The 15,574-nt window shown below is 47.4% G+C and overlaps 1 protein-coding gene across 1 annotated transcript; it reads right to left on the reverse strand.

Moving 5' to 3' along the window:
- Positions 1-12,591: 12,591 nt before the first annotated feature.
- Positions 12,592-15,568, reverse strand: LOC112973803 (interferon-inducible GTPase 5-like). The gene is given in 2 exon segments (XM_026082114.1): positions 12,592-14,271; positions 14,273-15,568. Coding segments are annotated over 2 exon segments (1,371 nt in total). The 5' UTR covers positions 15,497-15,568; the 3' UTR covers positions 12,592-14,124.
- Between the last annotated feature and the right edge of the window lie 6 nt (positions 15,569-15,574).

A 15,574-nucleotide genomic window follows, 5' to 3' on the forward strand; every position in this document is an offset into this window, starting at 1 on the left:
AGGTGCAGTTTGACCGCTATGACTTCTTCATCATCATCTCCTCCAGCCGTTTCACATACAATGATGCAACTCTTGCAGAGGAGATTCAGGCTCGGGGGAAGCATTTCTACTTTGTGCGCTCCAAGGTGGATCAGGACGTGAGCAATGAGCGAAGACTGTACGATGAGGAGGGAGTCCTGAAGGCAAAAGGGAAGAAAGCTACTGGGATCCGGCCACAGCGATATGATGAGATGGCACTCCTGGCTAGCATCAGGCAGGACTGTGAAAGGAACCTGGCACGTCTGGGCATAAGGTCCCCTCAAGTCTTTCTTGTCTGCAGGGATGATTTTAGCATGATGTACGATGGTCCCATACTGCTGCAAACCTTCCTGGATGATCTGCCAAGTGAGAAGAAACTCAGCTTCCTACGGCCCCTGGCCATCACTTCCAAGGAGGTCCTGAGACAGAAAAAGAAGGAGCTGATGAAGTATGTCTGGCTGAAAAGCCTTACGTCATGTGGAGCATCCGCTGTTCCCATCCCTGGTCTCTCTACCTCTGTTGACATTGCAATCCTGGTGACATCCCTGAAAGAGTACTGCCGGACCTTTGGCCTGTCTGAGGAATCCCTCCAGAAGCTTGCAGAACAGGTGAACAAGCCTGTCGAAGAGCTGAAGGCTGTCATAAAGACCCCCCTGGACCATGAAATAACCAAGGATGTTGTAATTAAGCTGTTGACCAAAAGCATTGGGAGTGCTGTGCAATATCCTCTGCTTGTGTTAAAAGTCATCCCTGTAGTCGGGTGGGTCATAGGCTCTCTGGCATCTGCAGCAATTTCTTTCCCCAGCACGTTCTTTCTGTTGAGGAATTTTCTGTCTGATGCTGCTGATGATGCCGAACATGTTCTGCAGAAGGCTTTAGAGGGAACGACTCAAAAGAGCCACTTGTGGAACTGAGCACAAACTGTGTGAAAGGAGTGTGTGGAGCTGCCARGAGCAGGGGGGAGAGGGGCTGAGTCCRGCCAGCTGAATTCTCCACGGGTGGCCAATGCCTTGCTGTGTGGAAGTGCTGCGGGGTGCTCTGCTGGCGCTGGGGAGTGGGGGGAACCGCTGAAGCTATGTGTGTCTTGGCAGCAGGACAGCTCAGGAGGAGTGTGGCCAAGACTGCTCCTGCAGTAGACTATTGCTTTCTTGTGAAGCTAGTTAGCAGTAGGTCTTCTATTGGGAATCAACCTAAAATTTTAATCTGTTAAACCAGTCCATTTCCTCAAATGTGTTCATTGTCTCTTCTGTGCAGAGATTAGGTGGGGCGTTCCTGGAGCAGTCAGGGCTTGATGACAGCATAGCTCTGGGTATGCGCACAGCCCTTATATCCAGGTACATCATGATTTTAACCGCATCTTCTTTCTTATATCACAGTTATTGCTTAAATTCCTTGGATAAGAGGGAAGCAATTCATGCTTCCAGGGAGTAGGCTGGGGGAAAGCTCAAGGTGGGTCCAGATTTCTCCCCACTCCATTTGGAGTTTGCCATAAGGAAGTGCTCTTCAGAGCTGAGGTTCTTTCTGGAGGTGTATGGGGGCAGAGAAAGCCAAAAGGAGGGGTCTGAGGGTGGCACCAAAAGCCAAGTCGAGCTCAGGGGAGCATAGGAAGCCTAAAGGAGGGGTGTGGAGAGCATGAAAGGTCTCTTGGGGGTTCAGAAAAAGCATGACAAAGGGATCTGGGGGTCACAAAAAGGTGAAAGGGGGGATGTGGGAGGGCATCAGGAAGCCCCGTGGAGGAGTCTGAGGAGCCCACGAGGATGGAGAGTGGCACAAAGAGCGAAAGGAAGAGCCCTGGGGAGGCACCAAAGGTAAAAGAAGGGACCTCAGGGGCATAAGAAGCTAAACAGAGGGCTCTGGGGGGCACAGGAAGGGTGAGAGGAGGGACCTGGATGTGAAGGAAGGGTGGAAGAGGGGTGGTGGGTGGCACAAAAAGCTGAAAGCAGGGATCTGGGGAGCGCGAAGCCAAATGGAGGCACCCGGGGGTTGTACGCAAACATACAATCGAGGAATGTGGGAGCACAAAATGAGGAAAAAAGGGGAGCTGGGGGCGGGGGTGAATAAAGGGAAAAGGAGGCATCTGGGGGGCACAAAAAAGCCCGAAGGAGGGCGCAGAAAGGTCAAAGGGGGATGCGGGTGGCAAAAGAAGCTGGGAGCAGGGATCCTGGGGGTGCAAAATGCCAGAGGGATCTGGGGGGGCTGCAAGGCCTGAACACAGGGACTCGTCTCTGCACTCACCGCAGGGACGCTCCAGCTTTTCCCCTCACTGAGGAAGGGCTTTGCCAACATTTGGGGTGTCCCGCGACACCATCCCACAACCTTTCGCCCATTCCCCTCATGTCCACACCATCTCCGACATGTTTTGGGTCAAGAAAGTGCAAAACAAGCACCAAAATGCCATCAAAAGGGTCCTTTTGGGGGCAAGGGGGAGGAGGAAAAAATACAGGGTACCTGAGGAACATGCCTGGAATGTGTCGATACAGCTAATATTAATACTAAATATTCTTCTATTTCAATATTTCTATCAATTTGTCTTTCCTAATAGTCTTCTATTTGTTTCATGAATATTTACATCATTTGACTAACCTTACCCTCTTAATTAACATTTCCTTTTCATTTAATGTTACTAATGGTCAAGTTTCCTTTTATTAATATTTATAATATACCTTTATGAATATTTCTCATTTATCACAAAAATTGTTTTTCATTTTCCTATTATTCTATTAATATTTCTATTAATATTTTTCTGCCAATGCTTTTCTATTGTCTTCTGTTCTATTAATATTTCTAGTCTTATTGTTCTAGCGTATTTCTACTGTTGTGTGACTAATTCTACAGCCTTTATGTTAATATTTGAATTATGATTTTAGTTTTCCTTTCAGTGGTATTCCTAGCTTTATTCTTGTGGGGTGGCAGGGTGGCAGCGGCAGCGAGGACTGCCTGGCCCCAGGTAAGCGGGGGAGCTCAGGAACGAGCTCCGTGGCTCCTCCAGGGGCTTGGTAAAGGCAGGGTGAGGGGACTGGGAGCAGTCCTTTGTGGGAAAAAGACCTCTGTTCTTCCCCTTCTCCCCCCCTCCTGTTTTTTTTGCAAAGATCCTTCTGGATACTCCCCTTCTCCGTCCAATCTGGAGCTCTCCAGCACGTCTGGCTGCTGAAGCAGCAGCAATGGGAGAAACCACGGAGTAAGAAGACTGCAAATATTCTCAGAAAGGGGAAAAGTCAGGGAAACGGAGGCTAAATCCTGCCTTTTGGGGGCTCAAGAACAGCTTTAGGGGCTGTTTTGGGGGCTCACAAATGCAGACTGAGCCCCCAAAGCAGCCTGCTGAACCTGTCTCTGAGCCCCAAAACCGCAGGATTTAGTTTCCCTTTCTAAGCCCCAAACCAGCCCCTTCAGCCTCTGTTTTTCAAGCCCCCCAAACAGCCCCTGAGCTTGTTTTTGAGCACCCAAAAGGCAGGACTGAGACTCCATTTCTGAGCCCCCCCAAACAGCCCCAAAACATGCTTTATGAGGCCCCCAAATGCAGGACTTAAAAATGAAGGGCAAATCCTGAACTTCTGGGGCTCAAAAACAGCTTACGGGGGCTGTTTTGGGGGGATCAGGAATGGAGATGGAGCCCCCAAAACAGCCCCCGGAAGCTGTTCTTCGGCCCCCAAAACACAGGAGTTTTAACCTTCTTTCCTAACCCCAAACCTGCCCCCTCACCCTGCCTTTCCCAAGCCCCTGGAGCAGCCATGGAGCTCGTTCCTGAGCTCCTGTGCTTGCCTGGGGCTGGGCAGCGCTCGCTGCCACCGCCGGCTCCGGTGCGTGTGAAAGGAGGAGCAATCCCCCATGCGCCCGGTGCTGCAATAAAGTGATGTCGACTTTCTAACCTAATCCCTGTGGTTGGAAAACGTTATTTCCTGGATTTTTGGTGATGATTTCTGGCGACCCAGGCAGGACTCTGCGTCTGAGGCGTCGCGGACCAACGGAATCATGAGGACTCCAGTGCGCACCGGAGTATTTTTGGGGAGATCCTCCCGTTCCCTGGTCCGTTAGGTCTCTCGCCTGGTCTTTGGGTAAAGTAAAAGGCATTACTTGTGGGTTGTTGACTTATCCATAAGTTGTGATGGAAAATTCACGCAGGGTTGAGTTATTTACAGGTTTTAAGGGAATAGGGGACTGGTCTTAGGAAATTCTATATGCAATTACGGGGTTGCCTGGAGTATAGAATAAGGTATTCATATTGTTTTGGGAACTGCTACCTTGTTAATAATGGGAACGGGACAGTTGACCGAAGGAAGGTTGTGAAAAACTTCTCCGTTAGGTTGCGTGTTGAAATATTGGAAACAGTTGGGGGGAGACCCCTTGATGCGAAAGAAACTTGTGGAATATTGTAATCATTGGTGGCCAATGTATAAACTAGAAGATCATGAAAAATGGCCTTTGAATGGAACTGTAAATTATAACACCATTTTACAGTTAATGTTGTTTTGTCAAAGGGAGGGGAAATGGGACGAAATGCCTTATATCGATCTTTTCTTTACACTGCGAAAACACCCTGAACGGTGGAAGGATGGTATGCTTACACCAAAAGATCCTATGGTTCTCGCATTAGAAAAGGAGGATGAAAGGGCCCCTAAGTGGTGTTGCTCGGCCTTTAGTGCAGGGAAGCGCTGTATTAAATATAGACAGGGCGAGGAAGAAGATGTTGAAATGCTAGTGGGCCCTGGAGTTGGGGACAGGCAGGAGCTAAGGGGGGTGAATGGGAGCGATGAGTAAACTAGATGCACGGGGCATAGGTTGGTGGGTCGTGACTCAGAGGAAGACAGTAGTTCAGATGAAGAGGGACAATACGGAGGGGATGAGGGCTCTAGTCCTATTGCAGGAAGAACCAGAAAGGGACCTTCTAGAGTAATTCAGGCACCCCTGAGACAGGCAGTAGGAGCCAACAGACCAATAACTGTTAAGGTACCATTTTCAGTAATCGATTTGAGATCTCGGAAGGAGTTGGGACTTATAGGGAGGACCCTGACAAAGTAGCTAAGGTATTAGAAACAGTTGTTAGAATGCAAGACCCAGACTGGAATGATCTGCAGGTCATAATGGACACATTATTGTCACTAGATGAGAGGACCGTAGTATCAGCAAAAGCCAAGGAAGAGGCAGAAAGGATTCATGTGCAAGGGGGACAACAAGGCACAGTAAATGACCATTTTCCACCCATGGATCCTACGTGGGACCCGAACAATCCGGCCCAGCAAGAGTTACTCACTAGAAGCAATATGTCAGACTCCTGAACCAGGATCTGAAAGAGAGCTGAGAGCCTTTCTAGGGATGGCCAGATGGTGTCACTTGTGGATAATTGATTTTGGACTCCTTGCTAAACCGTTATATGATACTGTAAGCAGAGAAGGAGAGATCCTTGTCCGGACGCTGGAGTGCTGAAAAGCATTCAAAGAATTAAAAGTTGCTTTGATGAAAGCTCCAACATTGGGACTCCCAAATTTAGAGAAACCTTTTGAACTGTTTGTTCATGAGAGGTCCCACCTAGCCTTGGGAGTACTCGCTCAGAAATTGGGATCCTGGGAGAGACCCGTGGGATACTTTTCCAAACAGCTGGATAACATGAGCAAAGGATGGCCACCCTGTTTAAGGGCAGTGGCAGCAACAGTGCTATTGATTCAAGAAGCCAGAAAACTAACTCTGGGACAAAAGATGTTGGTGTTTGTACCACATACAGTGACGGCTGTGCTTGAACAAAAGGGAAATCATTGGTTGTCCCCTAGCAGGATCCTGAAACACCAGGCTATACTGCTTGAGCAAGAAGACGTTGAATAGAAGATGACAACATCCTTCAATCCAGCTATGTTCTTGGCTGGGCAGGGAGAAGCGGAAGAACTTGTACATGACTGCCTCCAGATCACTGAACAGGTGCACACCAGCCGAATAGACCTTCAAGATATTCCACTTGAGGTAGTAGACTGGGAATTATTTGTTGACGGCAACAGCTTTGTGAGGGATGGAAAGCGGAAGGCTGGGTACGCTGTGGTTACCCAAGAGAAGGTAATTGAGGCACAAGCTCTGCCTCCTAATACCTCAGCTCGAAAGGCAGAACTGATAGCTCTGCAATGAGCAGTAGAACTCTCAAAAGGCAAAAGAGTCAATATTTCGACTGATTCTAAATTTGCATTTGAAGTCGTCCATGCTCATGGGGCAATTTGGAAAGAAAGGGGGTTACTATCCTCTCAAGGGTCTCCCATCAAATATGGACAAACCATCATGAACCTGTTGAATGGAGTCCAGCTACCTCAACAGATAGACATAACGCATTGTAAGGCGCATCAGTATGGTAACACTCCTGTAAACAACGGAAGCCGACTTGCGGACAAGGCTGCAAAAGATGCAGTTGAGGGAGCACTTCTCCTAGTGATACCAGAAAAATATAGGGACTTGAGTGACAGCGCTCCAATATACCAGGAAGAGGACGAAAGACTAGCTGAATTACTGAAAGCAACCAAGAATCAAACAGGATGGCGGGTAACACCCACCAAACAAGTGATTGTTCCCCAAAATCTTATGAGGAAAATAGCGGAAGAGATTCATCAGACAACACATTGGGGCACGGAAGCAATGATTGAAAGCTTAAAATACCAAGTTTTAAGTGTAAGAATGAGTGGAATAGTCAAAAGTATTGTAAAGAAATGTGAACTTTGTTTACAAAATAACCCCTATCAATACAAATGTCCTCCACCAGGAGTCACGAAAAAAGGGAACTGCCCAGGCGATTACTGGCAGATAGATTTTTCTGAATTACCAAGACAAAATGGGTACAAGTATCTGTTGGTGTTGGTAGACACCTTTTCAGGATGGCCAGAGGCCTTCCTTTGTCACACCAACAAGGCTAGGGAAGTAGTAAAAACCTTACTAAAGGAAATAATTCCTAGATTTGGAGTACCTCAGATAGAGGGTCTCATTTCTTAGCGGAAATAGTACAAAAACTATCAAAGGTCCTTGAGATAAAATGGGATTTACATACACCTTGGAGGCCTCAATCTAGTGGGAAAGTAGAAAGGGTGAATCAGAGTTTAAAAAAAAAAGAGTAAGATTTGTCAGGAAGCTCATTTAAAATCGCCAGATGCATCGCCATTAGCTTTACTGAGAGTAAGAATAAGACCAAACTCTAAAGAAAAACTGAGCCCATATGAGATAGTGTATGGGAGACCCTATCAGACAACCACGGGCCGGGGGGGGGGGGGGAGAGGATGTACACATCCTTGGGGAGAAAAAGCTAAAAGACTATGTTATGTCCTTGGGAAAGGTTTTTGTCTTGCCTTCACAGGTATGTCATCCAGTCTGCTCCGGTTCCCCTGGCAGTTACTGTCCATCCTCACCAGTCTGGAGACTGGATATACATCAAGATGTGGAGCAATGAGCCCCTGTGGGAGAAGTGGAAAGGACCATACCAAGTATTGTTGACCACCCACACCGCTGTCAAGGTGCAAAGAATAGATTCCTTGAGTCACCGCAGTTGAACGAAACTAGCTCCACAGCAGATGAAGTGGACTGTTGCCAACCCATCACCTGGTGATCCATTATGTCTAAAACTCAGACGGACAGCATGAAATTAATAATAATAGTCTGTATTTTTGGACTAACCAAGGCAAGGGATAATGTGATTTTACAATTATTACAGTCATTTTGGAGCATGCACAATATCAGTAGCCTTACTGCATGCCTACCATCACCCCATTCAGTGAGCCATCCTTTAAAATGGGGCGTATTAACTTTTAACCTCTCTAGAATGTGGAACAATATCCACAATATCAGTGGGGTGCAAATTATTCAAGTCCCGCGAGATCAAACAGTATACTATAGTAACAGAACTCCATGTTGGAGTCAGGGATTAAGTATTCCACCCACTGGAGAACAGATGATATGGAACATACTAGAGAATAAGGATAGCTCTTGCCCAGATGGTTTTCAACAGGATGGGTTACCCAATGGTGAGGACTTACGCTGGAACGCAGAAAATGTGTATAGCAGTTTATACGGTAGAAAGAAGAGGTCAATTAACTCACAATCAGGAGGTGATTAGACCTCATATGAATGTACTCAGGTGCCATGGGGAGTGGATTTAACCTCTATATGGAAAAGTTCAGAACAAGGAGAATGGCATTATAGTCAAAAGGCAGATTGGTGTTCAGAGTGGGCTGGGGAAGTAGGTGCAAACTTATCCTCTATTAAGCAACCTTTGCTAGAAGGAGCCAGAAAGAAACTAGGAAACTCCATGCTAAACTCTACTAACATTTTTAGTTGCACCTCTAGTGATCTTGAAATACAACAAATTGGACCAATAGCGTGAACTTTAAGGTTAGGTTGCCTTTGCAGGAATCTGACCACTTCTATCAACCAGACACGGACGGGAGACAATTCGATTAATTGTAAAAAGAAGGTACTCCCAGCTATGGGTCACACAGTATGGGTAAAAGGAGATGGAACTTGGACAACTCATCTACCCCTTAATGGAAAAAAACAACCCTTCTTCACTCTAGGATTGTTGACCCTATGTCCTCTGTGGAGGAAGAATCCCATCACTGCGGTTTCAAATGGCTTGGTAAAACAGGACCGAACTAAGGAAGAGGGCTGGAAACAACCTAGTGCGGGAACCGTTGTTGCTTGGGTATTGGGATCCATCTTCAGCCCCCCCCAATCTTTTGGGGAGTTTATGCAATAGGTTTGCTATAGATAATCTAACAGGACAGGTGGAGGTATTAGCAAATGTTACGCAGAACAGTCTGTGGGAATTGAATCAACACGCTCAAAGCACTTCTAAGATGACCCTTCAAAACAGACAAGCCTTAGATTTACTCTTGGCCGAGAACGTGGACTATGTGGATATATACAAGAAGATCCGGAAAACTGTTGTATCCACATTCCGAATGTAATGGAACCTCTTAAAGAACAATTAGAAAGAATTAAAAAGGTAGCTGCCGCTAGCAGGAAAATTAAAGAAAACCTTCAGGCAGATTGGGTAAAGACAATATTCAGGAACCTCGGTATTTCTTTATCGGGATGGTGGTCTAATCTAATCTGAAATCCAATCTTAATTCTAATTATAATAATAACCGGGTTGATGATAGGCGGATGCGTTAAGACTGCCATCTTGCGTACAATATGGAAGTAAATAATAAGTTATTATGTACTTCCAAAGGGGAGAATTGATACATAGTGGTGAGAGTAAAATGACTTTGAGTTTACGTAAGGGCGCCACCCGGTCTGTTTGTCTGCTGAGACCATCCTGTTCAAGCTGGAGAGGGGGCTTCCTTGTCAAACTGCAAGAGTTGTCTTTAAATGACATGCTACCATAAAAGGAAAAAAGAGTAAGGGGAGATTTCTTAAACAACCACCAGGGGCCCTCGGAGTACCCCATAATGTGTATAATGAATGCACAGCTTTGTGATTAATATATGCATAAAGCTCCTGGAAATAGGCAGGGAGTTTGCGGCTAGTTAATGAATATGTAGTGGCTAGCCAAATAAATATGTGCTGTGTAAAATCGTTGGTGTGCATGAAAGGAGGAGCGATCCCCCATGTGCCCAACGCCACAATAAAGTAGTGCCGACTTTCTAACCTCATCCCTGTGGTTGGAGAGTGTTATTTCCCGGATTTTCGGTGATACACCCCTACGCCTCCTGCAAAGGGAACGCCGACAGATTGGTACCGATTAAAGCCGTTCCTCTTCCCAGACTTTACTCAAGGGCTTGTCCCTCACGGCCTTGAGAAAAACTGCTTAAATTGGAGGCCTGTAATAAGTCATTTTAAAACCAGGCTTGTTTTGCTTCTGAGCAACTGCAGTGCTGCATGTGACCTAAATATTAGCTGTATTTGTGCCAGGGATGAGCAGAAGCCCTTTGGAAAGCAGGGGTTGGAGAGCAAGGGCTTGGCCTTCCACAGCAGATGTTGCAAGGACAACCTGGACGTGGGAGGTAGGGGGTGAGCAGTCACCTGCAGCACTGCCCGGCCACCAGATCTCCCCCTGCCTCCAACTTACGAATGGTCCAAAGAGAACATGGCCTTGTCTTTGCACAGCTCTTCGCCTCCCGCCCTGGGAGGGACCACTCCAGCTCTCCCTCCCCTCTTCTGCTTTCAGACATGCGGCTGATGCTTCCTCCTTGTGATTTAGCAGAGTAGTTTCTGCAGAGAAACACTGAGATACTTCAAATAAAGGAGTACCTGGGGCATTAACAGCCTTAGATGAGTACTTTGCTATTTTAAATACTTCATAAGTTTCATGCCTTGAACCAAAGGACAGGGGAGATATTGCAGCAGAAGAGAATTTTATAGACTGTTGTGGATGATGCAGCAACCTGGCAGAGTACTTATTGGGAGAGGAGGTAGAGCGAGATAAAGGACAGCAATTCTGAAACTGTCACAAAACATTTAAAAAGGGGGAAAAAATGTATTTGGCAGATCTGCAGCTCCAGAGGTTGTACGATGCTTGCTTGGCTAATTCTTTGTAGCCATTATTAAGAGCTACTGAAATGTCCCAGGATGGTCAGCTCCTGCCCAGTCTGTTTACTTGCCAGTGTCCCTCTGAAAAATCTTGATTTTCCTTCATCTTCACTAGAAAAGGCAGCACAGGTCTGGGAATTAGATCCCAGCTGGGGACCGATTCCCTGGTGATCTCTGATACAGTACCTCTGAGCTTGGGGGGGGGTCTCCTTTTCCCTGTCCATATGACTGCTCTTGCGTTGCACACCTCCAAGTCGTAGACAGGAGGTAGCTTGCCCAAACATCTTCCCAGCGTGGAAGGTTGTTTCTCTTGTAACAGAAGCACCCTGCGTTGGGGATCTATTTGGGGTGCTTGTGTGGCATTTTTAAGGTAACCTCTGAGTGCCCTTTTCTCTTCGTTCTCTCAGCAGAGCTCTGTGCTCCCATCTTACAGAAGGGCAACAGTGGACCAACCCCAACCCCAGGTATCTGACTCTACTTCCATGAGATGATGCTAGGCTCGAGCCACTAGTATTTGCAAGAGAGCAAGAGAGCTGGGCCTGAGGGTGACATCATTAGTAGAGTTTGACACCTCTTCCCCATCTCCCTTCCAATAGTGGCCCTTTCAGCCTCTTTCATGAGGCACGTCCCCAGTGGACACCAGGAGGGCAGCTGGAGCTGCTGGGAGGTAATACCAGGCTGTAGGTTGCCCCTGCCTTGGTGAGAGTGGGGTGATTTGTAGGGCTGCTCCCATGGCATCAGATCTGGAGAGCGGGGTGGTGGCCTTGGTCCCCCCTAGGCAGGTCCTGGCGAGAATTAGTGGGGTAAGATGGCGAGGATGTCCCAAGTCCCTGAACTGGAAGATACCACTCACTTGGCGTCTGGAACCAGATCCTGGGGAAGTGCAGAGCCAGCTTTTGTCGGGAGTAATTTCACCCAGAGGTATGTGGAGGATATTTCTTTCATTCCAAGTAGTTCAATTAGCTCAGTTCAGAGACTAATTTGTTCAAATTTTAGAAWCTCTTTGAGAGATGAAAAGCTCTTTCAACAATTTATTGATAAAAACAAGGCGTGAGAGGCTAAGACCTACTAATTCTAAAATCTAAAATTCTAAAATCTTAACAGGTTTGCTAATGAGAAACAACAGTACAATTTGCTGTCTATAGATAAAGCTGACTTCATGCAAGGGAGATCTACTGAAGCAATAAAAGAAGTTCTCTCTTTGTTTATTTAAAGGCAGTTCTGTTTTCCATCCACACAGAGTTTAACTAAAATTGCCAATAAATGGTTCATTTCCTAACCAAAGGAAATGAATCATTCATCATTTTTCTAGAAGTCTTTGCCGACTCACTTCCAGTTTTGAAAGTTTTGTCTATCTGACTTCACCAGTTCCTCGGCCACAGGAGATCATGGGAGTTAACAAACTGTATTGGATGATTTAACTGGTTTTTATAGCAACACCTGAAACAGGCATTTCTCTGTTAAGTGATTTAAGAAGCATTTATGGAGTAGCTTTCATGTAGCTTGTATTTCTTGCAGGGTTAGAGAAAGCATGAGAAAAGCTTCCAATTCCAGACACTAATTTTCTCACATCCGCCCGAGTACATCTCCAAGCCTCCTAAAATGCCATCATCCCGCTGGTGTGGGATTTTAAATAAGAACACTTACAAAGATTTCCTTTCCCTGTCAAGAGCACAAGCTGATTAAAAACAATGTCTTGAAATGACCTTTTCCACAATCGCCTGACCTGGTAGCCAAACGTTCAGCCCAGTGGTCACCCCACACTCACTATCACCAGTATCTCCTTTCTGCTCACATCCTTCAAAAATTTTGAGGCCTTCTTTATGTGGTGGTGGGTGTCAGAAAAGCACCTTTGGCTTATGAATGGTGTCTGTCGTTTGTTTTGGCCAGGGGTACGTGTTTTCCTGGACATTTGTTCCTTTATTTGTGCTGAGGAGGTCTCACACAGGTCAGGCAGTTCCAACGGTTTTAAGAAGCTGCTGTTTGATGAGGCTTTCGTTACGTGGCATCTGCTTCCCCCTGCTGGGAGGTTTCTCCTGTGCTAGGGTGAAGAGAGCAGTCTGTAAAAAATAACGAAACCCAGTAGAGATTTTATCTACCTTTATTCCATTTATTTCAGAACTTAGAAGACGGATGCAATGAGATTGTCAAGATCAGCAGCGCTCCTGAAGCGGAAATGAGATGCGACAGACTTGTGGATCTGGGACAAAAAATAGTATCACTGCAGGTTTGAATTGCAAGGCGATGGCACTGAATGGAGGGATCCTACCCTTGTGGGAGAAGAGTGATCATCTATATGACACTGCCTGGATCGGCAGAGTTTCTACAGTGGTTAAAAAGGAAGAGATTTCACATCTTATCTGGGATTTTCAGAACGACTTCGTATTGGCGTAATTCAGGGACTTGAGTGCCTAGAGAAGAGCTCTCACAAGGCCACTAGCAACTAAGTGACCACATGGGTGATACCAGGGAAAGCTGGCATGGCCCAGTAACAGTGTCAGAAAAGTCCAGTTTGGGGATGGAGGTATTGAAACGGGGACCAGTGGGGAAGAAAGTAATTAGGGGGTGGTTGTTTATGTGGAAGGAGACAAGGGTGGAGAAAGGGAGAGATGGAGGTGGGTGGGAGGAGAAGAGGCACGGGGAAATGGAGAGAAGGGGGACAAGAGGGGCAGGCGGGGTGCAAGAGAGCAGCTGGTCCGTGCGCTCGTCYGCTCGCACCCCVTGCCCCAGTGCCGCAGTCTGGGCTACCTTCTCATGAAACCGTATTTCTGTGCGAGGTTGTTGTCTGCTCGGTGCGCGGGTGCATTGAGAGGTCYGAGGAGCAGCAGCTGGAGAGGGGCTGTGGGACACGGGAGCCGCAGRGCTGGGTGCCCGTGACACGAGAGCCTGGGGGCACCTGTGCTCCTGGTCCAGGCAGGGATGTTAGAAGGACTGAGAGCCTGGGCTGATACTCCAGGGACCTGCGCGCCTGGTGCGCTTGTGCACCCGACRGCGGGACTTCGGAGGCTCTAGACCGGGGCAGGTGTTCATCGTAGGCAGAGGATTCAACATAGGCAGGGAGCCTAGATTTCATTGTGTTGAAAATCACAGAAATACCCATGACAAAATGGAATCTTTGCATKAGTGCTATTAAAAGCGATGAACAGTCATGAAAGGCAAGTAAAGACAAGAATTAAGCTAGGAATACCACTAAAAGGAAAACGAAAATCATAATTCAAATATTAACATAAAGGCTGTAGAAACAGTCACACAACAGTAGAAATACTCTAGAACAATACTACTAGAAATATTAATAGAACAGGAGACAATAGAAAAGCATTGGCATAAAAAAAATAATACTATGTTAATTCCCAATAGAAGACCTACTGCTAACTAGCTTCACAAGAAAGCAACAGACTACTGCAGGAGCAGTCTTGGCCACACTCCTCCTGAGCTGTCCTGCTGCCAAGACACACATAGCTTCAGCGGTTCCCCCCACTCCCCAGCGCCAGCAGAGCACCCTGCAGCACTTCCACACAGCAAGGCATTGGCCACCCGTGGAGAATTCAGCTGGCTGGACTCAGCCCCTCTCCCCCCTGCTCTTGGCAGCTCCACGCACTCCTTTCACACAGTTCGTGCTCAGCTCCACAAGTGGCTCTTTTGAGTCGTCCCCTCTAAAGCCTTCTGCAGAACACGTTCGGCATCATCAGCAGCATCAGACAGAAAATTCCTCAACAGTAAGAACGTGGTGGGGAAAGCCATTGCTGCAGACACCAGAGGGGCATATTAACCCTATAATTTCCAAGGGGATGGGTTTCAAAATAAGCAGAGGATATTGCACAGCTTTCGCCATGTTGCTGGTAAACAGCTTAATTACAAGATCCATGCTTATATCATGGTCCAGGGGGGTCTTTATGACAGCCTTCAGCTCTTCGACAGGCTTGTTCACTCGATTTGCAAGCCTCTGGAGGGATTCCTCAGTCAGGCCAAAGGTCCGGCAGTACTCTTTCAGGGATGTCACCAGGATTGCAGTGTCAACGGCAGTAGAGAAACCAGGGATGGGAACAGCGGATGCTCCACACGACGCAAGGCTTTTCAGCCAGACATACTTCATCAGCTCCTTCTTTTTCTGTCTCACGACCTCCTTGGAAGTGTTGTCCAGGCACCGTAGGAAGCTGAGTTTCTTCTCACTTGGCAGATCATCCAGGAGGGTTTGCAGCAGTCTGGGACCATCGTACATCATGCTAAAATCATCCCTGCAGACAAGAAAGACTTGAGGGGACCTTATGCCCAGACGTGCCAGCTTCCTTTCACAGTCCTGCCTGATGCTAGCCAGGACTGCCATCTCATCATACYGCTGTGGCCGGGTCTCAGTAGCTTKCTTCCCTTTTGCCTTCAGGACTCCCTCCTCATCGTACAGTCTTCGCTCATTGCTCACGTCCTGATCCACCTTGGAGCGCACAAAGTAGAAATGCTTCCCCYGAGCCTGAATCTCCTYTGCAAGAGTTGCAKCATTGYATGTGAARCGGCTGGAGGAGATGATGATGAAGAAGTCATAGCRGTCAAACTGCACCTSCTTAAGGTAGGTGTCCGGTSTGAAWTYGGGTGYCCCAATCCCAGGCAGGTCCCAGAMAGTCACRTGGGAGTSCTGKGGGTGAGGATAAGGGCTGCACTYCATCGTTGTCTCYRTCACTCCAATCTCAGCTGCGCCCTCCTCATGGTCCTGCAGGCCACGCATGGCATTGAYGAAAGATGATTTCCCRGAGCCTGACTCACCTGTTACAGCAATGTGGAGCTGGATCTTTTCTTCATTAGCCAGGATCTCCTGTGCTTTTGTGGCCGCTGCTGTGAGGTCTCCTTTCTCTAGTGCAGCCCTTATCTCATTCATGTCTCCGTCAGAAATATGGGGAAGAGCCTCCGCCTCCAAGTGTGCCTCAGCGCTGGCCATGGCAGCTGCAGCGAGTGGGTGCCCGGTGAACCTGGAAGAAGAGCACAGGCTGTCTCTCCCCATGCGAAGCAGCAGAAAGAGGAATTCAGCACAAGGCTTGAGCCGCAGGCAGAGCGTGGCCACCAAAGCAGCCTGTCCAGC

The sequence above is a fragment of the Apteryx rowi genome, unplaced genomic scaffold (genome assembly GCF_003343035.1).
Source record: "Apteryx rowi isolate R43461 unplaced genomic scaffold, aptRow1 scaffold_567, whole genome shotgun sequence".
In the NCBI taxonomy this organism is placed as follows: Eukaryota; Metazoa; Chordata; class Aves; order Apterygiformes; family Apterygidae; genus Apteryx; species Apteryx rowi.